This window comes from Charadrius vociferus, unplaced genomic scaffold, assembly GCF_000708025.1.
Source record: "Charadrius vociferus isolate BGI_N301 unplaced genomic scaffold, ASM70802v2 scaffold325, whole genome shotgun sequence".
In the NCBI taxonomy this organism is placed as follows: Eukaryota; Metazoa; Chordata; class Aves; order Charadriiformes; family Charadriidae; genus Charadrius; species Charadrius vociferus.
Genome location: NW_009648526.1, coordinates 4,684,082 through 4,711,529, shown reverse-complemented (window position 1 = coordinate 4,711,529; position 27,448 = coordinate 4,684,082). Strand labels below are relative to the sequence as shown.

Here is a 27,448-nt window from a genome sequence, read left to right as displayed (position 1 = left end):
TACAACTGCTGGAAATTATAAAAAAAAATAAAAATGAACACAACAAACCTCACAGCCAAACCCCAACAATATGACAAATACGTGGGACAAATTTACACACACAGAAATTGCTTCTTGAGACTGAATGGAACACTGTGACTATTCCCCTCTGTATAAAATCCCCCACATACAGAAAAGCACTCATCATCTTTGAGGTTTATCTCTTCAGGGCCTCATTGATAACTAGCATCCCACATCGAGGGAAAACAAGGGATTTCAAGATTTTGGGCGTGCAGAAGAAATCAGGAATATAATTTGAATTTTGGTTTCTTCTACTTTTTCAGTATGTAGCCATATTTTGCAAAACATAAGCCATTTAAACTTATCTGAGAAACGTGTTAATTCTCCGTTTTCCTACCCTTGTTCTTTCCCCATTCAGAAGAATAATTGCTGAATGTATTTTATATGTGTTTGGAATTGATTAACCTTCTTGCCTGGGGGAAGGAGAACCATGCTTTAAATTGCAGGAAGTAACACCACCGATTTTGAGTCAGGTCAGAGTTTTGGTCCACATCGGGATGGCACGTGGTTCCCTACAGGTTCCTGCACAGCCTAGGGTAACAAAACCTGATTGACTTGCGCATCCTCAGACATAAAGCTGGTAAAGACAGTCACTAAGCTATCAATAGGAAAACAAAGGAAAACCTTTTAACAAACCTACACAGCCTACAGGTTAGTAAACCTTATCCAACAGTCACTGGTATAATTCACCCAGAACCCCGATTTGTTTGTTCTTGTCTTTTCTATAGGCTAGTCAATACTTTGCACAGAAGCCAGTGTGAAAAACTCTTTTTTTTCATAGTCATATAATGGGAATTCCTAATCAGTACAGATGCCAACTGCAATTTTTACTTAGATGCAACCACTTAAATTAGCACTGACATTTGTTGACCATGAAATGCATGAAACATTGAGTCTAATTTGATACAATTTAATAAAATTCTAAGGACCTCAATCCATTTAAAAACAAACAAAACCTATTGCTTTATACTCAGTAAGAGGTTTTACAATTATGACATTATTACATAATGGTTCCCAGAAGCAATTCTGTAGCTAAACCTCTGCCATGATTTCCATTGCAAAGTCTGCCTTTGAGGGATTTCTAAATCTAATTATTTCAGTTCATACTGTACTGTAGCTTGGTGCATGTTATATGGGAGCAGTTGTCTCACGTAAGAATTTAGCAGTCCATTTTGTGCCTCTTGCAGACCCCAAACTGTCTTAGATTTTGGATGCATTCCTTGATTTACAGATCGACTGGGACACTGACGCGAAAAAAAATACGTTAGGGCTTTTGATGTCAAGAAAAGTATCTGGCTACAACATGGCTGTGCAGGCTCCAGTTAGCATGGCCAAGGTACTTCATTTCTGACACTCAGCACATGGTCTGATTTTGCTTCTACAAGCTCTCTGAACCAGCAACTACCAGGCATATACAAACTCACTCCTGGAAAGAAACTATACAATTATCACCATTTAGAAATTAAAAATCACCACTTATTTTCAGCTGCAATTAGAACAAACACTTCTGGAACCCAGGTGGCCAGACATGAATAGGAAGGCACTGACACTGTCCCCAGATGCCACAAAATAAAAGTCAATACATTTACTTATTGAAGCTCATGTGCTTCTTGCCAGAGCATGACTTTGCTGCTTTAAATTAGGTCTTGTTAAATTATATTTTTGTTATATGCTGGTGCTGTAGTGCTGCTGGATGTTGATGCTCATGCAAAGTGTAATCCCAGTTTCAAGAGTGCTCAAAGTGATTTTGTGCTGAAGTATAAATCAGACACTTTTCTAAACCTTACTTTGTACCACGTATGAATTCTTATCATGGATATGATCCTCCTCTTCCCCCCAAACTATGTATAATTCATATCGCTTTTGCCAATTTTTTTTAATCACTGAAAAATATCAACTCCTCCAGGACTTGCAGGTTCCTCTGAGCCACTGTAAAGGAAAAAGGATGGAATTTGGGATAAAAAATATTTTAGAAAGGAGATGGCCTTGGATACTCCAATTTTGCTGTTCAGAAAAGAATGTCACTCGCAAACAGTTTATGCTGATTCATTTGATTATAGCCAAAGAAATCAAAGGGAGTGCAATGTTTGGTCTGTTTATTGTGGCAGGTGGTGGAGGGTACGATAGAAGGCAAGGATTAGAAGAGTTGGGAGAAGCTGCTTTGTCAGCCACAGAAGCTGCAAAGTTAGGCACATCTTGGAGTTTTTTAATTGCATTTCTGTTAGGGACTGTGCATCTCAACATTCTTTTTTTCCCAGACATTGTCTTATTAATTATCTTAATAATCTTCTTGTGTATAAGGGTAAAAATTTATATCATTTCTTCAGTTTTGTGGTTTGAGTTGTGGTTTCCCCCAATGTGAAAAAAATCACCAGCAAACTTTTCAATGTTATGTTTTTGGGTAAATGCAATGTATTCCCCTCTGTAATGTGGGTGCAATATGGTAACCTGAACACAGGTATTTCCACAGTGTGCTCTTAAAAACTGATAAGCAATATCTATAATGTTTGACTCCTTGAGTTTTTACCGAAGCCTGTAAGAAATTCAATTTCTAAAAGTAATTTTAAGTATTTTCCCATTTGTGACAGCTGATTCAATTATCCCAAATCCCCTCAAGGAAAACTTTGCTCAAATTAGCTTTGGCTGCATGTGCAGATACATTATAATTCTACTTTCAGTTGAGTTGACACTGTACAGTAAAAAATAAGGCAAATAATCTAACGTAAATATTTGTCTGAAGTATACTGGATCCTTTCTCAAAATTCAGAATAAGTGTTACACACTTTCAGGAGGAACTGCTTCTGCCATATGACAGCAGAAGCTATTAAAAGCTGTAACACCCAAAAGCATAAGCGAAAGACAGAGAACTACTTGTTGCTATTCCACAGGAAGAACACAACCCTATCCTTTTATCATTCAAATCATTGCTCTGTATGGTTTCTTGCCCGCTAATGTAACACCGAAGCAGGAATCAGTTTCGAGTACTTGGTGCCCAATAGGAGCCTGCTTATGGAAGCTGTATCTTACAACTACTAAAGCATACATGTGGCACTGGGTTCATGGCATCCTCTCAAGACAGGAGCTCACCATCACAAGAACCTATGCTATTACCAGATGCTCCCAGTACTTGATCTGAACTCTGACATAAGTGGCAGACTGCAAATCTGTAGTCTTTTTGTTAATCTGAGGTTATTTACAGAGATTTTTGTTAGGACTCTTCAAGCACATGTTCTACCTACACATGGAGTATAAAATGGGAATTTGTAATTATCTTGGCTCAGACTGCATGCAGAGCAAAACAGAATGTCCCATGAGCTCTATGCTATATACGCACATACACAAACATACAGAAGTTATTAGCATTGCATGTCACAAAACACACACGTATCTTTTTCCTTATTAAACCTACACTGTTGTACTGAGCTCCAACTAAAAGCATATTAAAGTGAAGCAAATCCACTATCATCACTAGTTGGAATAAAAAAATATTTTACAACTGTAGGGGTTTTTAAGAAAATAAACCGGATTCCTAATCAGGATTTCTTATTACCTACAGAAATTAAGAAGTGCAGTGTCATTTTAAAACATCCTTATCCTTTCCAAATAAGGAAGACCACTACGCTTCGGTGATTTCAATTCATTCTTCTAGGTTTTTGTTACTACTAACAATCCAGTATTGTACAACTTTCTTAATGGATGATAACAGCTCAAATATTACTACTCACATAAGCATTTGCCCAAATATGAACAAGAACATAAGAATACACATTAAGTAAAATTTGCTAGTTAAACCCAAAATTTGTTAGTTAAACACTATTTAAAGATAATGATCTGAAAAATGTGTTCAAAGAATATAAATATTTTCTAATGGTTGTTCCCCGACAGTACAATTAACTCCTGAAGTAGTTTAGATTTTTCTAAACCCCTAAATTTATCTGAGATTGTTTTGCTTCATGAAAATTTAAAGACTATGTAAAGAATTTCCTGTGGCTTTCCTTACCTGGCTGGCAGGTGTCTCTCCAATCACTGCCTCATAAGGAGGGGGCAGCTCCGTCGGATACATTCCTGGGCTGTTAATGGTTACTTCGTATAAAGCACTGAATGGGGAATGAGGAAAGTCCAAATGGAGACCTCTGTTTAAAAAACAAAAACAAGCAAACAATTATAAAGAAACAGCGTTGAATTTATCTGGTAAACTCTTACCTACACCACAGTGATGTAGATGGCTCACTTAATTCAAAGCCAACATAATACAAAGAATTATATTGAAGACATTTTTTAGACAACCAAAATGAAGCCCTCATTCACAGGGTAGCTTTAAAAATTGTATTTCATTTTGGATGTCAGCCCTCTCTACCAGCCCATTTTGCAGCCATTAATGTTCTTCACTACTCCACATTAATACACATTAACTGCAATCATTTCCTTAGAAAATTAAATCTCACATTCAAGTTCAAGAGTGCGACGGTAACAGCTATGAAAAGATCACCTATAAGCTGATCTCTGCTTTAAGTTCAGATATTGTTATTCTTGCCTTGGCTAAGTTCCATCACTTCTCTATTATATATACAAATATTTCCAGGTGCATCTTAACAAGTTTGCAAATGACATATGTAATCGCTCTGGAAAAGAAGCACGTAATGTAAACAAAGGACATTACTTGGCTTCCTATTCTTGGAAAGAGCTTCATAGTCTGTAGCTCAGAACTATGCAATGATTGTAACTACAAGCAAGAATAATCACCTCTGCGCCTCTATCACTGGTGTGCAGGTGTATTCTGGTGGGTAGTAGGGTGGCGGCGGTATTGGTGGTATGAACTCATCAAAATCCAAGGTTTGATGCAGGATAGTTCCGTGTGGAGTCACGCAGTCAGGATTGGTAGAATGCGGCCTCTGTGGCAGAAACTGAAATAAACAGGTCAAGTTCCTTCAGATGGTAGAAACTCGTCACCAATAATAAAAATTTTAATAAAAGGTCACTATTAGCAACCCTGACCAATATCCAATTTAATTAATATCCATACAGAAATGAAAGAGACATTCTGGAAGCATTAGAATACTTGAGATCAGTGAGGAGTGCGAGTCAAATTGGCAAAATATAAGACAAGGTTTTACTAAAGACACAGAGGTGCCTGTGCCTCAAAGTCAGTCACTCTTAGGATGCAGAACATAAACATTTAAACTTAGATAGCTTTTCAAGAAATAATTCTACCTTGTAATAAAATTTTATTGTAGCACTACATAATTAGCTGTATTTTAATAACTGATGAATAATAGATAAAACTACTAAAATAACTATTTACATGTTTTTGTTTCCAATCTGAAATGCCTTTTGCTTATAGAGAAAAAACCAACCTCACTCCCCCAAAAAACCCAAATAAAACAAATTAGAAATAAGCTAGCACATATTCAATAAATTTTGAATAAGACCACTACAAACATCCCTCCTATTTTTCACTTCCAAAAAAGGGGCCATTTAAAATTATTCTTTATTATTATTGTAAAATAAAATATTCCTAATTGCTGCTGTGCACTTAAATGTCGTATAAAGGTTTTAAATACTGGTATGAAAGTAAGAAAAACATTTATTCCATATAAACATCTCAAAACCAAACTGAAAGTAACTACACTGAATAACAGAAAATAGTAAGACTGAGAACTGCTGTCAACATTTGTGACAGGAACCTAAGCAGCTTCCAGCACAGCAGGGATACAAAGAAGCCATTCTGACACCTATGGTGGCAGAAACACTGTAACTTAACAAGTCTTCTAGCAGAGGCTTAAACTACTTCAAGATCAAATATGGACCATTCTGCAGATCCCATGGAACCCAGCCACCTTGACCTGAATTTATATAGTCCCCACAGATAGAAGGGGATCACAAGACAATCCAAAACCACCAAAGAATTCTTCCTTCTCCAGGCAAGCTTCTGCTGTCATATCGCTTTACCTGGATCAGTAGATGACTTGGGCTTTAGCTCCTGCCTTTTAAAACAAGTGAGCTAAGAAAATCTGCTGAAGGCATATTTCTTTTTTATACTGGAACAAGATAATATGTCTTTGTACTGTTGTCTCATTACATTATTACTTGTTTAAATCCATGATAAAGACTTAAGAAGCAGTGAAAGAAAAGGGAAGATGCTTATGCTTAGGCAATCCAGCAAACAGAAAGAAAATTACCTCAATTTTTAATGTCAAGTTTTAAATTTTTCACTTTTTCAAATTTAACTTGGTGCAGTTATGCTGAATTTACATTACCATACAAATTATATTGGTCTTTGGTATTTAAAAGGTTGAGTTACATCTTAAGTCTACTAAACACACTCTATGTTTTGTTTAAAAGGTCAAAGTTGTAATAATGCAACACAACATAGGGTCAGGAGGAGCAGTTTCAGTTGTCTGTGAAAATGAACTATTAGTTGCTTATTAATCTGCTCTCTAGAGATATTTTCACAAGTAACTAACTATTTAATAAAGAACCTCCTCTGCAGAATATGTTATATCATTACGCTTTCAGCCACTGTAGTCTACTGACGGTACAGGAGTAGAAGACATGACATCTACCCGATTTACTCTTCCTTACATAAAACGTCTGATGCTGTTAAGCACTCTCTTTCATGTGAGATGTGATGCTGTTATCCTGAATACCATCAGACACTTCTACAGGTTTGTCTTAAAGAATAAAACTACATTTTTGCAGTCATTCGGTCTAAATTCACCTGATCTGTCAATAGCCATTTGCCAAACTGTAACATTACATAAATATTAACTGTTAAACACCAAATTCTGTCCTAAGTGATACAATCATCAGCAACTGTCAGCCTGCTACCATCTCAAAAACATTGAAGAATCAGTTCTCGAGTTCCTAGAGCTTGTTTCGTTGAGCCATACGCTCAACACTCCTCAGAGCAAGGCAATTAAACACATCACATTTTTACGCGAGTGAACTATAAGCACACATTTTGTGGGATGTGACAGAAGGGAAAGGTTTTACACAGGGTAGAAGAAGCTGTGGTTCAAGAAGGAGAAGATCTAATGTTTAGATGCAGTTGAACAGTAGAATCATTTGCATCCCTTTCAAGAACCTTTACTGTGAATACAAATCATGGCAACGAACTCCGGGGACCAACGCTGAAAATGAGTGGCAAAACAGACATGGAAGATGCACATGTTTGGGGGGGGTGTTATAAATAACAGTTTACCTGTGTGATATCATCCTGCTGGAAGGCACAGAAATTAAAGTGAAAAAGGCTGTAAGAGGGAGACTAGCAGGCAATGAAACAATAGCAAATATACGCGTTTATCACAAAGAGGAGACATCCTTGAGAAAACAATCGGAAAGCTACTACGTGGAAATTAAATCATATCTCACTCCATACTACCCTATCTACTAATCTCTACTAGCCTGCAAAGTTTTAATCTTCTTATAGTAAAATGTATTTTAAAAATCTTCAAGGGTTAGTCTCAAATGGCGAAGGCTGCAGGGGCTCAGCAAAGACGTAATAGAAAGTCCACCAGTAAGAAAAAGATATGGTAAGAAAATGCAAACAGCTAACAAAGCTGGACTAGATGGAAGAACACTGACAAACACTTTCACAAGGAAACACACATTTTTGGTATTAGAAGACAATTGTTACTAAATAGTCAGTCTCAAAATGTTGATGGCAAGTAGGATAGGCAACAACAAGACCTGCCAAACCGAAAATGGGGGTGGCCTGTTCGGTCACAAGTATAAACAAGATCAAGTTGCATTCAATGTCATTTCAATGACTATAGCACACACTACAAAACAACTCACAAAGCAGGTCTCCTAGCCAGGCTTTTGGGATCTCACCAATGGCCACTGCAGAAGCCATGGATAGAAAATGGGCGCAGACAAGGATAAGCAGCAAATAGCACCACTGGTAAACACTAAATAGCCAACACTGTTAAGAGCTTTGCGTAACTTTATAGCTATCACTAAAGACTTTGAACATTTTTACCAGGCATAAGTAGATAGCCCCTGGCTCTGGAAATCCCAAATACTCGACTGTTTCTGTTGACCGCCTGGAGCTGTTGGATACTGGGAGCTCTCAGAAATCTGACAGGCAAGGAAATACAGATCTAGAATTCATGCTCTTCTTTTTGGAAATAGCCAACCTTATGTTTGAAACTTGGCATTCAAACTATTACACGCATGCAGGTTTTGTCTCATCCTTGAACTAATGATGGCCTCACTTTAGTCTGTGGAATGTGTCTGCTACCAAAAAGGCATAACACATAGATCAGTGCACGTGTTAAATGGATGGGCAACATAGTGCACAGAATTTTATGTGTTTTAATTGACCACGTCTAACTTTGACAGAGTTAAACAGCCTGATTTAAACAGCCCTCATCTTTATTTCATACTGAGGACTACTTAATTTGTTATTTGGTTCGGAGTTATGAGGGAAGAAGAAAACTTGTTATCCTGTTGCAGCAGGGCAAATAAGAAAGCTGTACAATGCTATGGTTTTGTATCCACTTCTCGGACCTGAATTCAAAAGAGAAGTTAGCCACGGCATCAGCAGCAAGTCAGCAAGCAGAGAATTAGGAACACAAATGTTAGAAGCACACCACTTCCAGCAGGAGCAGAAGAGGTAAAAGTTTTCAGGAAAGGCAGTTATGCTCAAGAGTTTATGTGCCACAGTACTGAGAACTGCACACAGCCAGCGATGTAGGGGGTGGATGCCAGTGACCTTCTCGGCAAGTTCAGAACCTGTAGCAGGACACATACGCTGTCCCTTCCCAGTGCAGAAGGCAGTACTTTGTAGAATAACAGAACTCTTTTCTCAGTTTTTAACTCTTCACGGTGAAATAAACACCTTTCGATAGATATTAATAATATATATTATAATATATATAATATATGTCAAACTCTTTTTTTTTTTTTTTATTCTCAGACCAAACTTCCAGCACTTCACTGAGAGGTCGTCTAAAAGTTGGTCACTGAAGTGACCAGAATGATTGGAGTTTATGTTCTGAATATTTTGAGTATATTGAAGTAAAAGCTGATGGAGGAGTCTCAATTAAGGAACTAAAGAAACAGCAGATAAGGACTGTAAATATGATTCTCTAATGGAACAGATACCCAGTGTGATAGTGTGGTAAGTGATCTGTGATGTGTGGTAAGTACCTGGGATTTGTGAGACTAAGAACTCTCCATCAGTATTTCCAGGTAGGGGACATCCCCACTAAACATTCACAAAGACGTCCTCTGTTCTACACATTCTGCAGCTGATCAGCACTATTGAATCCAGGTACATGACAGCGCTGGGATTCAGGGCTTAGCAACTACGACGTATCTAAATCAGTAATTGCCATACATCAGTACTCCACTAGTGCTCCGAGGGAATCTTCTTATCTAGAGTATTTCCCATATCTGCATGTAATTACCTCTGCCTTCCATATCACATTTAATAAATTTACTCTGTAACTTGGAAATGAGTCCTTTGGAGACTCCGGAGTTTGTTACCCTCATTTCAGTCTCTGTATGTCATATATAAAAATCTGCTGATTCTTGGGAATGGGAAATAAACATTTCTAATTGCATATAATGAAATATTGGCATGTTATCTATAGTAAAAGCTCTTTGCAATATACTTGGGTCTATAATTCTGTCTTCAATTAACTTCCCTCCTCCTGGGCAGGTTGCTTTTTTCCTTTTCTGAAACACTGGAATCGGTATCTCCCGGAGGGAACTGTAGGCACTAATTGTCTGCAAGAACAGAAGGATCATGGCTGACTCTCGTAATTTGTTCCTGATCTTAAAGGGAAATTGCAACACAGAAAATATTTTGATAAGGAAAACGCAGATTCAAATGTTTCTCCTCCGTTGTCTCCCGTTGCTGTTCCTATAACCGCCACAAGTCATTAGCTCTGTAGTCTCAGAACAACTGGTGTGTGACACTACATCTCTCTTGAAGGACTGACCCTATCTTAAACAGTTTTAAATATTAAATATTCTACCAATAAAATGGGAAATGGAAGATGGTACATTTTCTAAAAATGTCAAAAGCTTTCCTACACCAAAGGTTTCTATTTTATCTTTTTATTTGTGGTGAGGGTGAGGGCAATATTTATCCAACCATATTTACATTTAAGATGTTTCTATGGATGTACGTCATTCACAGCGCATATTTCTAAAAGGACTGACATCTGGACTTTACAGTACCTTTAAGTAAGCTTTGTGCCAAAAAAAAAAAAGTACGATTTAGGTTTTGATAGAATTAGGTTAAATAATAAAAATTATCTAATAATTTAAGATCAATTCTCACTTAACATGAAGCTTCATCCTGAAGCGTTTTTTTTTATTACTGTTTCACCAGGATAAGGGCTTAAACAACGCCAGCAAGATATGATCCTCATACAGAGGTGCTTTATTTGAGGTGTTTGAGTAGAAATATTAACTACACCCCATTAAGTTAATGAGATGCTGAATTATCATTATGGCTGATGAAAACAGTAATTAAATGTTACAGCTTGCACATGTCATCGTTGCCTTATTTCCTTTACAAAGTAACAGATTGTTTTAGATATCACATAACATGAAGAACAGTTACTAACAGTGATGGTGATAAAATCAGAATACACTGAATGACATCAGTGCCAGTACTTCTAGGACAAGTAGCGTATAAGCATATTTGGAGCAGAAGGAGGAGACTGGGACAGGTGTACTTCATGCTTTAGCTTGGCCACAGTGGGCATAATTTCTTTTATTTCCTTAATTCGGGCAGCTACCTTTTGAAGAAAACAGGGTGAGTTTTTGCAGTAGCCATTCATCAGACAAGATACAAACTGAAACTGCCTTAGGCAACAAATGAAGTATCATGGAAGTGACAGCTTGGTTATTAAGAGATGTTTCTTCACATTACAGAACCTTGATACCATCTGATTTGATTCACAGTTATCTGCTGGAGGGGTGTGTACACAGAAAGAACAATTCTGGGAAGCCCTGTAATGGAGTGCAGCCTTAAACCGTCTAAAGTAGTGAAACACATAACAAATGCTATTTCAGTCTTTTACTATGGTATCACTTACTCTTGCAGCTTTAGTACAATTGGTAGATATTTTTTTTTCCTGAGCAACTGTGTATACTTAACAGGGTGAGAAAGGCTAAAGTGAAGTGAAAAGTCTGGGGTACTTTCTGAAACAGTCAACTCAAAGAAGGAACAACCTAGGAAAATATGTTTTTGTGTCCCAGACAACAGTACAAAAGTAAAACTAAAGGCATTGAAAATATAACACAATAAAAATAGTTTGCGATATTTTGGAGTATTTTTCCTTAATGCTTGAAACCAAATGTTTATTTGGTGGGATTATTTTTAACCACAAAACCCTATTCAAATTCACCGGAAAATTTAACCCGTGCTTACTACCAGCCAGCTTGTGTTTATATTTTTCAGGGCATTTTTACTAAAAGACGGTACATCAGAAGGTAGCAGTTTCCAACAAAATACTGTCAGTTTCCTTGTAGAAATCAGATACTGACTGTATGCAAAAGTTAGCAATAAAACCGATACTCATGACACACTGTTGCAGATTTTCTTGAGACCGTATTATGGACCAGCTCTATGTTGCTAGGCAATCAAACCTGAAGCACATACAACAGCTTCAAGCCAGAAGAAAACTTGACATTATTTGAAATTTACAAAAATTCACCATTGTAACTGATTAATTTCTGAGACAAGAAAACTAGCACAGCACATGAATCACAAAACTGATGAACTACTGATAACCTAGTGATGTCCAAGGAGGATCTTCCCTATTGCGTAATGCTTTTGCTGGCTAGGAACTACATTTTTATGCCTCCTCTTCCTACAGGAGAGCCTACGTAGGTCTGGAATAAGAATAGAGTAAAAGAATCAGCACAATTAAAACCTTTTCATCTAACAGGGGTGGTCTCTCTTGCTGCTGCTATCTTAAACTTCCAGCATGGTACAGCCCTGCTAAGAGAAGATGCATACCTCAGTGAAAAGTAAAAGGAAAAAGCATAAATTAAGCATTAACAAGCAAGAAAAGAGGAAGCAAATCAGATTTCTGGGTGCAGTAGAGCAAAAGGGAACTGCGGATCATGGGAGAACAGACTGAAAATAGAGAAAGAAAAAGAGATCTTCAGGTCAGAGTTCAGCTGGTCTAAGTCAGCATGGACCTAGGGAAGTTACGCTCACTTAGGCCTGTAGGAATCTGGCTCAGCAACCTGAAAAAAGAAAGGGAAAAACTTAAGGATAAACAAGAAAAGACTGGGATTGAGCAGAGAGATACAATTCCCTCCTTCTGTGGAGAGGGAAGAAAATTCTTGTCAATGGAGCTGAAAGGGTGGGATAATGGACAGCTAAGCAGGAAGACAGAAAGCGGGAAGCACAAAGCATAGGAAGCAAAAAGACATTGACGTACTGGCAGCATTGCCAGGTGGGAAAGAAAGAATTTTAGGGAAGAAATGAAGAATAAAGTGTCAGAGAGAAAAATTATGTGCTTTTAAGGTATTTGACTTCCTATTGAGATTACTGCTTCTTGCCTGTGCCCATCAGAAGCACTTCAATATTGTTCTTGGTTCATTGTAATCTATACATTTTTACTCCTCTTACACTGCTAAATACCATAAAATTAAGTGTAGGTTAAGATTCCTGAAATATATATGGTTACACTTCTGGATCACCGCTACCATTGTTACACTAGACAAACAGATCTTGCAGGTGTTATGATCACACTTCATCTCCCTGTCATCACTGCAAGGTGAAAAAGATCTTTAGTCAACAGCCATTCTTGCAGCAAATATCAAGAGTGGTAATGTATGAAAAGAAAGAATACCCACAATATAATAAAAATCCTTTAACGTTTAAAATACAATATGTCATCAGCTGAAATGATTACTTTTGTCAATTGTTTGACATCCAAACCAAAGTTCTTCAATAAGCACTGTTTACAAGCCTCTACAAGCATGCACAATATGAATACAGAGAGTGCTATAGGAAAAAAATGCATTTATGCACCATTCGCAGGCATTATGTAGACATACGTGCCTAAGTTGTTATACCCACTACTACGTGAAGTAAACACCAGATCACAGATTGAAGGTATTTTGAACTAAGCTGCCCACCCAGTGACTGGAACACTTGTCTAGAAAGGGCAGCCTTATCTCTGTAATTCATGCACTTAAATTCAAATCAATATCCACAGCAGCTAGTGTATTTTTTTTATTTATTTATTTTTAAATCAACTACATGCCTGCATGGCAGGTTATATGACATCTCTACATTGTGTAAATGTTTTGCAGCTAACTTGCTGGACCAGTATTTTATCTACGCAAACTTTTAAAATATGAGACTTACAAATTACTGGTACTAGGTTTGTGTGGTTGCCCTCTCTTATTAAACAGAGGATAATTTCCTAGACTAACCAGTAATAGAGCTGGGTTAAAAACAGTATGCCTGGCCTGCAAAATACAAAGGATTTTAAATTTTTATTTTTTGTTTCAACATTACATTGAAACCTTGAGAATCACAGCACTCATTTGGGACAGGAAAGCTGCCTTTGTCCAACCAAAACAAGACAGTATCGTGTAATGCAGCTGGCTCTGCAGAAGACTAATGATCCTTTTCCCTCTTGTTTCAAACACAAGTGCTACGCTGAAGCTGAACATGTTTTCCTTATGAAAACACTGTTATTGGCACAGGGCTGTGAAATGTTCCAGCTTTAAACTCATAGTTCTCATACTCCATAGCTCTCATACCAGAAAAGAAGTGAAAAATAGTATCTCAAAGCTAAGTAATTACTCTGGATAGTGTGGAAACTGAAGATAATACACATGTAATGACAGACAATTTAACGTGGTCATGCAACTGAACCTCATCAACAAAAATAACATACTCCCAATTGCAAAATCCTGATTATAACTCTCTAATATAATACGCAAACATTTAAACACAGCAGCTGTTCATACTGCATACATCTGTATGCTCTATTTATATACATGCATGCAGATAAAAAATACACGCATGTACATACACCTTCTAACACCACACAAAGACGCACAAATAGGCTTAAGTTTATAAGCAAACAGTAGGTACAAATGAGTACACACAGGTAAGGACAATACCCTGTGTTGTCACTGAAAGATACTCACCATTTGCAGGAGATCAGAAGAAACCATCTGCATGCAACACATTGCTGTTGCCAAGGCACAGACAATGGTGGAGATGATATTGAGAGCGCACACACTGAACAACAGGTCCTGTGAAAAGACATGCATCAGAATATCATCTCTTATCTCAGGGACACAAAGGACAGGAAACATTTTTAGCAATTTGATAATAAATGCTGTCAACTGCTATCAATTGGTATGGTCTCAATTAACAAGGTAGACCACATTCAGCTCGTAATAATTTTTTTTAAACCAGTCTGCAAAGGGAACAATTACAGGAACAAACATCTTCCTTTCCCCACTTGTCCTGCAATACATTTGGTATTAGAGATTTCCACAGAAATATTGATATTTCCAGTTTTCCAGTTCCCTGAAAAAAAAAGACAAATTACTGCTTTCACAGTGGACTCCAAGCTAGAGCTATCACAAGGAAGATACTATGAAACAGACCTCTGGTTAAAAAAAAAAACCAAACAAAAAAACCCCCCAGACATTTCATTGCTTTCATAGTTGAAATCTACAACTTATGGTTCTGTGTTAAAAAAATGCAATGGAAATTTTAGTATGAAATGGAGAAGTCTATCTTGTATTAGATACTCTATGCGTCTGACACATTTTTAGATATGATAGAAAAGCAGTGACTACATCCGGGAATTTCCCCTGATGAAGTAAGTGCACATGGCCACGTTGTTTTTTAAAAAAAACCTAAAACATTTAAAATAGAACATGAACTATTTCTGTTTACTAAGTAGAATAAAACAAACGTTTGAATTAAAACTGAAACATTTTTATAGCAAAGGTATAATTATTTTTTTTTTTTAAAAAAAGCATCCATCTCTTCCAATCACTGTATTTATTTTTTTTTTTAAACTTTCCCAACAGCCAGTGAAAAGGAACATTTCCTTTATGATTTAACATGCTGGCAACATTTCAAAACTACTACAATCCCTCTACAGCAATCGCATAGCTGTTGTACTTGTGACAATTATGTGGCTCAGTTAGTATTCTGAACAGCCAGTAAAAGTATTTCAGAAAAAGCATCACAGAGAACAGATGAAAAACAAACTCAAAATTATTAACATACCATGAGTAAAAACACTCACTGGGTAAAGAACATTCTGCAGGATCTAAGTTTAAACGAGTATTTCAGTCATGCCAGTGCATAAAATAACTTCCATGCTATAAAATCAATGCATTGCTTGCTTTATTTTTTCCAACAGTACTGAAGAAATGGTAGAAAGGTCTGGATTTACTCCTGCCACTGTAATTGCAGTGCTCCTCAAGCGACCTTTATTTGAAGATGGAAATGACAGCCATGGGAACCACGCAGACATTAAACAGGTCAACAAGTTGTAGTCATTTAATAGCCTACACTGATCCAGATTTACTCTTGCTGAGCTGGTCAGTAGTTTTCTGTCTTCCTGGCCAACCCCTCAGCCAGGGGAATAAAGAATCAACAGCATTGACAGTAAAACACTGGAAAGGCCAATATCTAACTCACATACAGAAGGTGATACAGAGGACTCATTCAAATACAAAGTCACATGGATCTACTTAGAGCATCCAAATTGAGGTAAACAGGCAAGTAAATCCCTAGAGATGCAATTAGCTGGTGCAAAAACAAACTGAGTTCCTATGCGTTCTGCTCTCCATATGTAAACCTAGGTAAAGAACAGCAAGGCAGACTAAATATATGTAATAATAAAATCTAAATCAAAGTTGTAAATTAGGATCCAAAGTGTCTTTACGACTCTCATACAACTTACATGCCTCAGATAGACTCAAATGTGCCTCTATCACTTATGACAGATGTTTCTTTGATCTGTTCCTAAAGATCCCACAGCTTCATCTCACTATACCAGTGTCTTTACCATCAGAGTGTCTTCCTGATGTCCACCCAACAGTTGAAAACCATTGCTCCTTTTCCACCATAGCTTTTGCGAACAGGTTAGTACACAGAAAACTTTTACACCTTTAAACTGTATTATCATACATGAAGTCTTTTCCTCCTTTATCACGTTACATATTAACCCTATTTCCTTCAGTCCTTGACTAAGACCAATTTCCTAGGCCTCTGATTAATTTCATTTGGTTCGCCTCAAGTTGGTCCTCATTCTTCCTCAAATGCAGAATCCTAAACTGGGCTGGGCACAACTGAGGCCCTCCAAGTGCCGATTGTAGTAGCACAGGGATTATTTCTTGTACTTTACAAGCTACACTCATCCTTACACATCCTGCAGTGATGACTGAGGGTTTTTGCAACAGTACATCATTGATTTATCTTTTGTCCAACATAACTCCAGATCCTTTCCTGCAGAACTACTACCCTCTTCATCCTGCTACTAGGTAAGGACAGAAGCAACATCATAAAGACAAAACTATTTTTACTGGAGAAAAGCCAAAAAACAAACCTCTTTCTCAGTTACACTTATCTGATATTTATAAAGAATAAGGAATAAACCAAATCCATTTCATACTACATGGACAGAGAGAGAAATAGTACTAATTTTTTTCCCCTCAAGTCCTTCCTCCCACACTCCAAAACACAGAGTAAAACAAAGTAATGCTTTCCATTTTTAGTTATTTTTTCCCTCTCTACCAGTAATTCTAGAAAACCTCCCCAGAATTTCAGACCAATTGCTTTAATTTTTATTCATTGCTAACTATGGTGAAACAACAAATTAAGTTGACTCTACAAGTACCCTGAGCTGCAGTAGTGTCCCAGACTGAACACACAACGATGACTTCTGTGGGGTTTGAGATTGTTCCCTTGCCACGCAGAGGTAGCTGAACTGGATGTGCTGTTCAGCATTACATCGGTTATGTGGGGCAGGGATTACTGTCCAGAGTAACCATGGCCCTCTTTCCACACACTCCTTTCCCAGGCTCAGCATACAACAGTTATTGATCCCACTGCAATCTTTTTGCAGGTGAGGATGCAAATAGAACGTTTCAAATGCAGTGACGCAAAATTTTTATGTATTTCATAAAGATCAATAAAAAGCAGACAACTATTAGCCAAAAAACATAACAAGACAGCAAAGTCTAACAAATTTGGAAGAGATGTTAAGTTTAAATTTTTAACAGTGAAGGTAATAACTGAGCAATGATTGTGGTATCCTCACCATCACTAGGTATTTCTTAAAGCAAGACTACTTTGGGTTTTTTTTTCCTAAAGTCTGTTTCAACTCAAACGGGAATCAATCCACAAACCAACAACCAACCCTTTTCCTCTGCTCCTCCCCTTCACCCCCAAACAAACACGAATCTTCCTAAGGCAATTTACCATTTTCAGTGAATTTCTGTCCTGTGGAACAAGTAATTAGGCAATTCACAGGACACTCATTTATTCAACTATACATAGCAAGTGAGCAGGAACAGGCTTTCAAGATCTAAAACCCTCCATGGCCAAACGTGCTACCAGAAAGACAGTGTAGATGCTTATGCAGATTCCAGCTGGAATATGGTGACAATTAAAACATCCTTTAGGAAATGTCTGTGAAAATGCATACATTTATAGGGGTCTAAAGGAGTAGGAAATCTGTATTAAATACAAAAGCAAGGAGCTTTAGTGACAGATTTTTGGTTGATATTTGCAAGAACTACACTGATTAGAAAACACAACACATAAATCTGTAATGGTGTGACATAGGATTCTTTGCTCTTCGCAAATGGCTGAACCAGTTTTCTCTTACATGGTATTTTTCTGGGTATTTTCGTCTTTTTAAGACAAAACCTGATTCTTCAGCATGTTCATATGACAATTAATGCGCTTACAGGTATAATGTACTAAGTAGACTTATTCTTCTGCAGGTTATGTATACAATTTTCTTGGCACACCTTAACTCACTAATCCCGGAGGACCTAAATCCCTGTCAGAATTGCCTGAAAGCAAGCCTAGATCAATTCAGATATACACCCACAGGAGTCAGATGGCATTGTCAGCTATTTCTCTGTGGCCAGTTGTTTTTCCCAAGTAGGTCCCTTGGTAAATCTCAAAAGCTGAACTTGAATTTAATACTGATTTAAGAAAAAAAAGCAAGATTTCATAGTTGTAGTATTCCATTTTTATTACAGCTTAATAGCTGCCAAATTAATCGGCATTACCTACATAACTGTTTATCGTGTTTTCGCCTCCCTAACAACGGACACCTTTGACTTATACTGTGGTCCCACAAAGGACACTTTTGCATTCTCAAATCTTCACACTATCATCCATGTGTCTTACTTAAGGAGAGAGCATCTCTTTTTTCCTTATTCTTTTACTAAGTTAAGCTGTTTTCAGTATTACTCTTTTGGTGTTTTCTGTGCTACTGCACTTCAAAGTTCTACACAATTAAAATAATACTTTGCAATAAAAGTTTTGAAAACATACATCTTCCAAAATAAACAATCACAAAGCAAAAAGTATAGTAAACCTAAGCCTTTCCTTTATATCTATTGGGAGTTTATCCCATCTTCAATAGGGATTGCCTTCCCAAAGAAACCCTCCCCTACTTCCTATGCTTTCTCCTCCACGACAGTCACAGCCACCTTTATGACGCTGTAAATTCTTGAAATAAGCATGCTCTTACACCCCTAAGAGTTGAAAACTGACTCGGAAAGAAACAATGCTTATCGCACAAAATCGGTGCTTTTGTGAAACATCTCAGCTGGAGATCTTCAGAATGAAAGCACAGTATAAGAGCAAAATGAATCTAATTCTTCAGCCGTACAAAGACTGTGGAGCACCAACCTCAACCTACCAAAACGTTGAAAGCTATATTAGATGAATTGCACAAAAAAATGTGGCTTTGTGTGGAATGGAAGATGGGGACATTGGGATTTAGCCCTCTGTGGAACAGTTATCCCATGTCAACGTTTCTCAGAGAGACAATATTATAAACAACATTGTTTTCAGAGAGATTGAGCCCCAAAAATGCACAGTGGCAGCAAACTCAAGTAGCTACTACATTCAAGAAAGCAACTTTTATAAAACTGATTCTGACTAGCCACAATTGTAAATGGCAATGGGTATGGCCACCTTCTCACATAAGTCAACAAACCGAGAAGCAGAGACTGCAAAGAAAAAGATGTGTATTGTCCAGGTTAAACCGTGTGGGTGTGAACTGTCTTTTAATCTTCTATTAGCAGGATTCTTATGAAATATGCTGTAAGCAAAGAGAATAGGCTAATCCTTTAACTGTGGAGGTGTCACTGAGATATGTGGAGAAATGAAGGTTATCAATGAAAGTAGAAATACAACCATTAACAAATAATTTGGACAAAATAGCACAAAGTGCTATCTCAAACAGAAGGCAGAAATTGTTCATACCATTTTTCAGATTAAACATGGTCTAACTACAGAATTCCATGAAATGTTAGTGATAGAACTCTGTACATCAACAGAGGCAAAAATCACTGTATGAGCTTTATAACCTCAAAAAGGGGGCTAAACGAACCTAGTTATCTCCTATTGAGAGGCTGCATGCTAATCTGATATATTTATATCAGAATATAAAAAGATAAAAAAAAAGTTGGCTGAAATATTTATCAGTCAACTTTCAAAAAGTTAGTTTTATGCGTGTGCACTCTCCTCCTTTGCTGTGCTTTCTTCAGCATAAAAGCTGAAAACTCCCTAGTGAAAACCAAATATTAACTAATAATACCATAATGCGAGTATAGAATAGACCATTTTAGTTTCACCTTACATAACAAAAAGAAGCAAATCTTTCAAACCTTACCTCAAAATAAAATTGAGCATTTCCCCAGTCTGAAAGTAGTAAGCTCCATCAATAGAGCTAGCAGAAATGTTTCAGCAAAAAACCCGCCATTTTGACACTACACATATATTTAATCTCATTTTGAATTTTGGCAAAAACCAAAACTGGACCTCTCAGTCAGATCTAATATGCAGCAATGTATCACAGAACTAGTAACATTAGGGGCGGCTGAACAGAAACAGAAAAGAGCGTCCTTGTCTCTTCCCTCTTGCTTACATGCATTAAGTCAAATTAAGCTGGAATACCTCCCCTTTGGGTTTATGTCTACTTGTTAGACTTACGGGATGTGATGTTAGCAGTTTGTAGAAAATCTGACTTTTCTAAGATGGTTGTGAGAAAGGGCTTAACACGTTCCAGATTTAACCAACATCGGTATTGTTTCCCTGATGCCACTACTACATGAACTCCACACCTTCCTAAGCAGCTTAGCTAGAGAGAAGACCTTGCTGCCTACAAACATCAAAATCATTCAGAAGTTAGGTTTCCCTGTGCTTTCAGGTGCACAAGCAAGCACTGCTGGCTCTACACACAGAAAAAGTATACCTAAAAGCATGTAACTGTTTCTTTTGCTTTTTGCATGTTTCCAGAATTATGGAAACATGACCTGGCAGAAGTCCCATACTGAGTTTTTGTGGACGGCACACAGGCGAGAGACCTGCAACTGCTGCTAAAACTAGGCCAGTCTGTAGAAAGGTAAAAAGAATCTGAAAACAGGTTGTGTATACTGCAATTTCAAAATCCTGAAGTTCTGTCTGGAAGTCCTGAACACCTGAGCAGAGGGAAGTCATGGTTTGCATTGCTGTGCTCTACCAAGCACTGACAATACTCAGCCAAATCCAATCATGCAGTAACAGTTGCTCTCCAGCAATTAATTCAAAATCCTCAAGCGTGGCCCTGGAAAGCAATCCCCAATGCCTTTTTTGGACATCCTACATGCCGTTTGATCATTCAAAACATGTTTACTTCTCTTTAATAGAATTGCTTTTAGACTTTAGCTGATGAATGTAAGTTGCCCAAGCTGTAATCTTTGCAAATAAGTGTAATTTACAGACTACTTTGCTGACTAAATGAACCTTTCCCTCTCCCATCCCAAGAAAAGCTTTCTCCTTAGAATTTGGACTTATATGAGGAAGTCATCTGCGTATCTTGCATTTGTAATACCATGTTTATAATGCCACATAATTGAATTTTTGCTTTTTACTTCCTAGAGAGCAAACCAAATTCAACTTAACACATTTAACAATTTAGTAAAACAATGATAGACCTGAATGAGCATTACTGAGTGTCTGAGTAATCGTATTTCTCAGATTCAGATTGCTACCAGACACAAGATTACAAAAAGCAAGGTGCATTGATAATAATATTCAAGACTGTAAAACTATGTTAACCGCAATGTCAAGTACCTTCTTCCTCCTTATTAAAAGTTAACTTTATTTGAAACTACAACCAAAAATAAAACTATTCCATTATCTGGCATGTTTTCTAAAAAGGCATGTTTTCTAGTAAAAATAAATGAGAAACAGAGTTACTTAATTATCTTATTCTAAGAAATAAATATGAAATGCAAATTGAAATTCAGTAAAAATAGACAATGCAGTTGTCTCTCAGTCGAACACTACTAAGTTGTCGGTACATATATCCATTGTCTAGCAACACACTGAATAGGAACTAATTTTCTTGTTTTAGAAGCAGAGCTTCTTCGTATAGTTGAACAGATTCAGATTGTTAAAGTTATTATTAATATTATCTGAATGTTGTATTTCAGTATGTCCACTCAGCATTTTAGTTTCTACCAACTGTAGTTGTAGCAGCTTCTGGCTTTGCTAGGGAAGAAGCAGAAAGGAATTGCCTCCCTCTGACAAGTCTTCCTCCAGAAAGGAGCTGAAGTTTGACAAAGCATAGAAAGATTGTCTAAATAAAGCTCCTCTCCCAAAGAAAACATAGATATTTTACTTATTTCATAGGTTTCTACGTACAAAAATTGTTCAGAAAAGAGGGTACCTGCCATCCTCTTCAAAACCCCAACTGCATTCCCATATATTCAAGGATCCTCACCACTTCTATGCCAGTAAGCTCAGACAACACAAAAACCAGTTATGAAACTTCAGTGCCTTCGGTGGCTAAGCCTTTCCCTTCCCTTCCACCACCTTTAGGCACACTCAACCTTTCAACCTCTGTTCCCACATCTTCACCTCTTTTCCATATCCATCGCCATAACTGATTTGGGAGTGAGTGCACAGATAAGAAGTGGCAGGGATTTTTTGTGATCAGTCAGTGACCGAAGGCAAGGGAAGAGACAATGGTGAAAGTGACTGCCTCTCAAATTTTATCAAAATGAAGATTAATATTTAAGATAAACTACAAAAAATGAAATAAATGCAAATCACACTCAGCACTGCTACATGTCATCCATTTCTTTTTTGTTGCAGAATCTTAGGAAGACACAACCTACATTTTCAAGTGTACCACCTCTCTGAAAAGTAACTATGTAAAGATGCATGTTCTGTAAACCTGAGACTACGCCCAAAAGCTTACAGAACATATTAAAATAGGAGCTGTATTACAGAACCTGAGTATTTTAAAAAATTTGAATGTTTTAATTGAAATATTTTTTATATTTTGTATGCCAAAAATATAATTTTATGATGTAATTCAGTGAGAACACCATATGAAAAAAAACCCACAGCAGTACACTGAAAAAGCAATTTACCCTAAAAACTCATTTTCTTTGTTTTCCATCAAGCTGCTGGGTGATAAGGCAGTCAGATGGTATTAAACTGGAATAAGGAAAAAATTGGTGATTGATTTACCACTTCGATAACTCAACTGTAGAAACAATCATTTAACAAAGCCATTTAGAACAGCTGTTAGCACACGCAATTACCTGAGAGAAGCAAAGAAAATCTCTGGAATGAGACAGAATCTAAACCAAAAAACGACGATGGTGTGAGCTCCCCATTAGTGATGAGAGAGGTGGCAGAGCTGGTCCTTTATAACCAAAGAACACTCACTTCAAGTGTATTCACCCTTCCACAATTTTGCCCTTCAAACCATAATTTGTACCTCCTATCACAGCAAGTATAAAGCAAAACTGGAATACTACCAATTTGCTCTAATGGTGAGCCATATTCATAGACTTCCTTAATCTTAGAAACCAAAGTTATAAGTCAATTTATTTCTACTATCAGTTGCCTTTGAGACCCAGCCGGAGAAAAGTCATATTAGTCAACTATAGCTGTAATCCAACTGTAATACATGTAATAATACATGCATTCAACATTAACAGCAAAAACTTAACGTAATTTTATGTCTGGAATGGAAGTACGATATGATTGACAGCAGCCTGCATACAAAACCAGGCAATAAGGTGAATTTCTAAAGAACTTGGCTTCCACATATGTAGTATCTCCAAACTCAAAGCTATGAAGAAGCAGTAAGATGCATTAACCTTTGGAATGATAGTGTTTCATATTGTCTATACACACTTTATTCATCAAAAGCATAAAGCACCAAGTCAAAAACCAGAAAGTTTATGTGAAAGTTCCTTTTGATATGAAATCACCTACCACAAACTACTGTTTTGTAAAGGCTTGAAACGAAGCCAAGTTATGATGACCACACCAAAGGACTTCAAGCATAAAACCAATAAAATTATATGCTTCGGGATAATTGTTATTTGGGAAAACACACTGATGGCCTTGCTTAATCCATCTCACAGAATCACAGAATGGTCAGGGTTGGAAGGGACCTCTGGAGATCTTCTAGTCCAACCCCCCGCCAGAGCAGGGTCACCTACAGAAGGTTGCACAGGACGGCGTCCAGGCGGGTTTTGAATGTCTCCAACAACCTCTCTGGGCAGCCTGTGCCAGTGCTCCACTACCCTCAAAGTAAAGAAGTTCCTCCTCATGTTAAGATGGAACTTCCTATGTTCAAGTTTGTGCCCATTACCCCTCGTCCTATCACTGGGCACCATTGAAAAAAGACTCTTCCCATCCCCCTGGCATCCTCCCTTTAAGTATTTGTAAGTATTAATAAGACCCCCAGTATTAATAATTATTATTATTAATAAGTATTAATAAGATCTCCTTTTACCAAACTATCTAATTCCTTTTATATACTGACTAAATACAGATTAAAAATCAAGTAAGCCAAAATAAAACAAGAATCTCTGGAGATCTTCACAACACAACTCAAATGCAGATTTTGGTAAATACTGGATCACTCCCTTGCCTCTTCATATCATAGCAATGAAGTGTACTGTCAATTGAGTTACCTGCACAAACATCAAACCAGGGAATTTAACATTCAATACAGACGTACCACACAGACGAATCACTATTACGACAAAATATTCATTCTTTCTGTCAAATATACAGAAAATTATCCAGCTGTGCTGCTTACACAGACTTGAGAAACTGTATTTAAACCTTTTTTGCTCTAGAAGGAAAGAGAACAATGCTTATTGTCTCCACACTTATTTACATTTAAAATATTTATTATTTTTTGTGAAATGTGTTACTTATGTTCATATTACCAAAAAAATAAATTACACAGCACAAACCCAGTACTTCTTACGAGTTCCAACCTGTGCAACAATATTGAACTGGCAACCCCCTTCACAACACACACACATTTTGCCAGCTCAATAGATTGTTTTCCTGTGGAAATAAAAGGTTCATAGTCTTTGAGGCTCTTAAATCCTTTGCACTTTTGAGAGCTCAATCAATATACAATAAAAGGAGTAACATAAGCTTGCCGATGTGTAAAAAGAACACTCTGTAATCAGTAGCCCTGAACACATTGATCTAAACATCCACACTGATCAAGGGTTAAAACCAGCTTCACTTGTGCAATTCTGTAAGGATTTCTTTTCTCCTTGATTGACTTCAATTACGGGGCTTCATTTCTTATACTACTATAACCTGAAAAGAGATAATGAGCAGTAAAGCTTTTTCACCCATGAAATTAGTGTCTGTGTACCTCTTTTATTTGTGAATTCGAGGACAACAATCCTTTTAACTCAAATGATAACTTCAGTTGTTCTAATGGGATATGTCTGAAAAACACTAGAAAAAATAGCTGCCCTCATACCAGGAAGACCGTCTTTACTTACAAAGAATCAATTCTGAACCACCCGGGTATCATATGCACATTGAACTGTAAATGGAGAAATGGGCAATGCTTCATAAAATAGATTTAAGGTATGAAAGTATCATATAGTACAGTATTTTATATGGGTCTAAAATAATTATGATATTTTTAAGGAAGCAGTTCACAGCTGCTACTTAAGAAAAATAAACTCAAAACAGTCATCTGACAGATGTGATTTTGCGTATCTCTCATCAACTCAGGTGTTCAGGTGTCTATACGTTAAATTTAGTACTGGAGACCTGTTAGTCAGAGAGTCCTGAAAGGCTAAGGTTCCATAAAATAACTGGACAAGTGTGTAAAAAAACAGACTGCAGTCATTCAAAGAGGCAGCTTTTCAGCCATGAGAGAAGTTCACAACCATATTCACACACCGCCTAATCCAGGAACAAAAACATTCATAAGGAAGGAAAACTATGAGCAGACTATGTCTGTTATACAACTGTTACTTAGAACTTTCGAATACTTGTAGCTCAACTATTCAGACTACAAATTCCACACTGAACCACACTATTTTTCACAGTATCTAGTACTGTTAGCACACTCTGAACGTAGTGTATATACAGTGAACATATTTTCAGTTACCTGTTAAGGCCCAGGAAACAACTCCAGCATTGAAAAATCTGATAGGAAGTTACTTATTCCACAATGAGCTTTACCCAATTTTAAGTAGACTAGGAAGTCTTTCAGGTGAGTCATTCAGCAAAATTAAATATTTTGCATTTGGTCGTACAGCAAATATCAGGAAAATCTGTTCTCATAACTCTAAAGAACACGTCAGGAGTCATCCTCTGTTCTGCAAGTCAAATCATGTTCTTCTGAATGGAAAAAAACATACGGGTAGAAAATCATGTTCTTCTGAATGGAAAAAAAATAAACATACGGGTAGGCTTGGTCATTGTGGGGATCGAGGCAAAAGAAGGGTTAAGTGTGGTAGAACTAATAGGGAGGAATAAGCAGCTGCAGCACTGTTTTGGCAGAAGATGAAGTTGTGTGAGGCTACTCCCTAGATTAGGAGGTGCTGCTTACATGGAAGAGAGATTCCCTTTTCGGTGGGAATGTGCTCTTTTATAGTATGTGATGGTGTAAACAAGTAAAGTAGAAAATTACTGGCCTTGGTAGAAAGTATATAAAGAGCACGCTTGCTTAATAAAGCTGATTTCAATCCTGCATATCGGAGTCTGTGTCAATCGCCACAGGTCATCAGGAAACTTAGTAACAACAAACTTGGATTCAAAGGATGGGAAGGATTCACGCAGAAGACTGTAAGAACCCTGAGTTACACAAACCCCTAATAGTGCTGTCTAGCTTACAAACTAATTAATGGAATCAGTAACCTGAAAAAGCCATTTAGTTTATATTGTACTTTAACTTTAGCAGCTCCAAACCAAATAATTATACTGAAAATGGATGGGGGTAAAAACAGCTTTTCCCTTAGCCTGTAGAGTCACAAAACCATTCTACAGAAGCACTTAAAGTTGGAAGCAATTATTTAAATAGCAAATTCATAAATTAGCATACATGACTGCAGGTATTCTGGGCTGTGTAAGCTGTTAAAGTAATTAAAAATACCCTACTGAATGATTACTAGACCAAAGCAGCATAACATTCTCCTCTTACGTGCAAATATCAGACAGCAATAATACATTACAAAATAATTCAATCTTCTAAATACCTAACTTCATCCTCTCAAAACAAATCCGAAGAAGATAAGCTTTGTTGCATGCATGTCTCTAATAAGTTCAGGATATTCTGTGTTTAGAAAAAGGAATAATTTCCACAGATGAAAGCTGTCAGGAAAATTCAGTCCTCGTACTTTAATTAATATTACAAGAACTCAGTTCCTTAAAATTTCATCTACAAACCAACACACTCAGTGCAGACTACTATGTCAGCATTTTATGCTCACTCAGAGGTAACACTGTTAAAAAGAGTCATCTCATTCATCTTGATCTCATCTCGGGTTGTTGCCAGAAGTATAAGCAACAAAGTAATCCAGAGATGATACGGTTTTATAGCTAGGCCTCTGTGTGTTTGTTTATATACATGTGTGTGCGTATAAAAAAAGACTTACCCTCCTGCATTTTTTCTGGTTTTATCTGAATAAAAGCCAACTTGCACAGCAATATCAGATGACTGAGAGACAGTCAAAGTATGCCCTGGTTTGAGGTAAAACACAACCAATTATCTGTTCGGTAATTTTACTTTTTAGCTAGGCCTCTTCTAAATTTACTTTTTAGCTAGGCCTCTTCTAAATTTACTTTTTAGCTAGGCCTCTTCTAACTACTGAAATTAACAGCATATTGTGCAGACACTGT

General features: G+C 37.1%; 1 protein-coding gene across 1 annotated transcript in view; it reads right to left on the bottom strand.

Moving 5' to 3' along the window:
• Nucleotides 1-27,448, bottom strand: part of FAM189A1 (family with sequence similarity 189, member A1) — an 83,962-nt gene that overhangs the window by 13,687 nt on the left and 42,827 nt on the right. The window contains exons 4-6 of the mRNA XM_009885754.1: nt 14,203-14,310; nt 4,804-4,964; nt 4,061-4,193 (exon numbers count right to left, since the gene is read on the bottom strand). Of these exons, the coding sequence (XP_009884056.1) occupies nt 4,061-4,193; nt 4,804-4,964; nt 14,203-14,310 (402 nt within the window). The remainder of the gene's footprint in view (nt 1-4,060; nt 4,194-4,803; nt 4,965-14,202; nt 14,311-27,448) is intronic.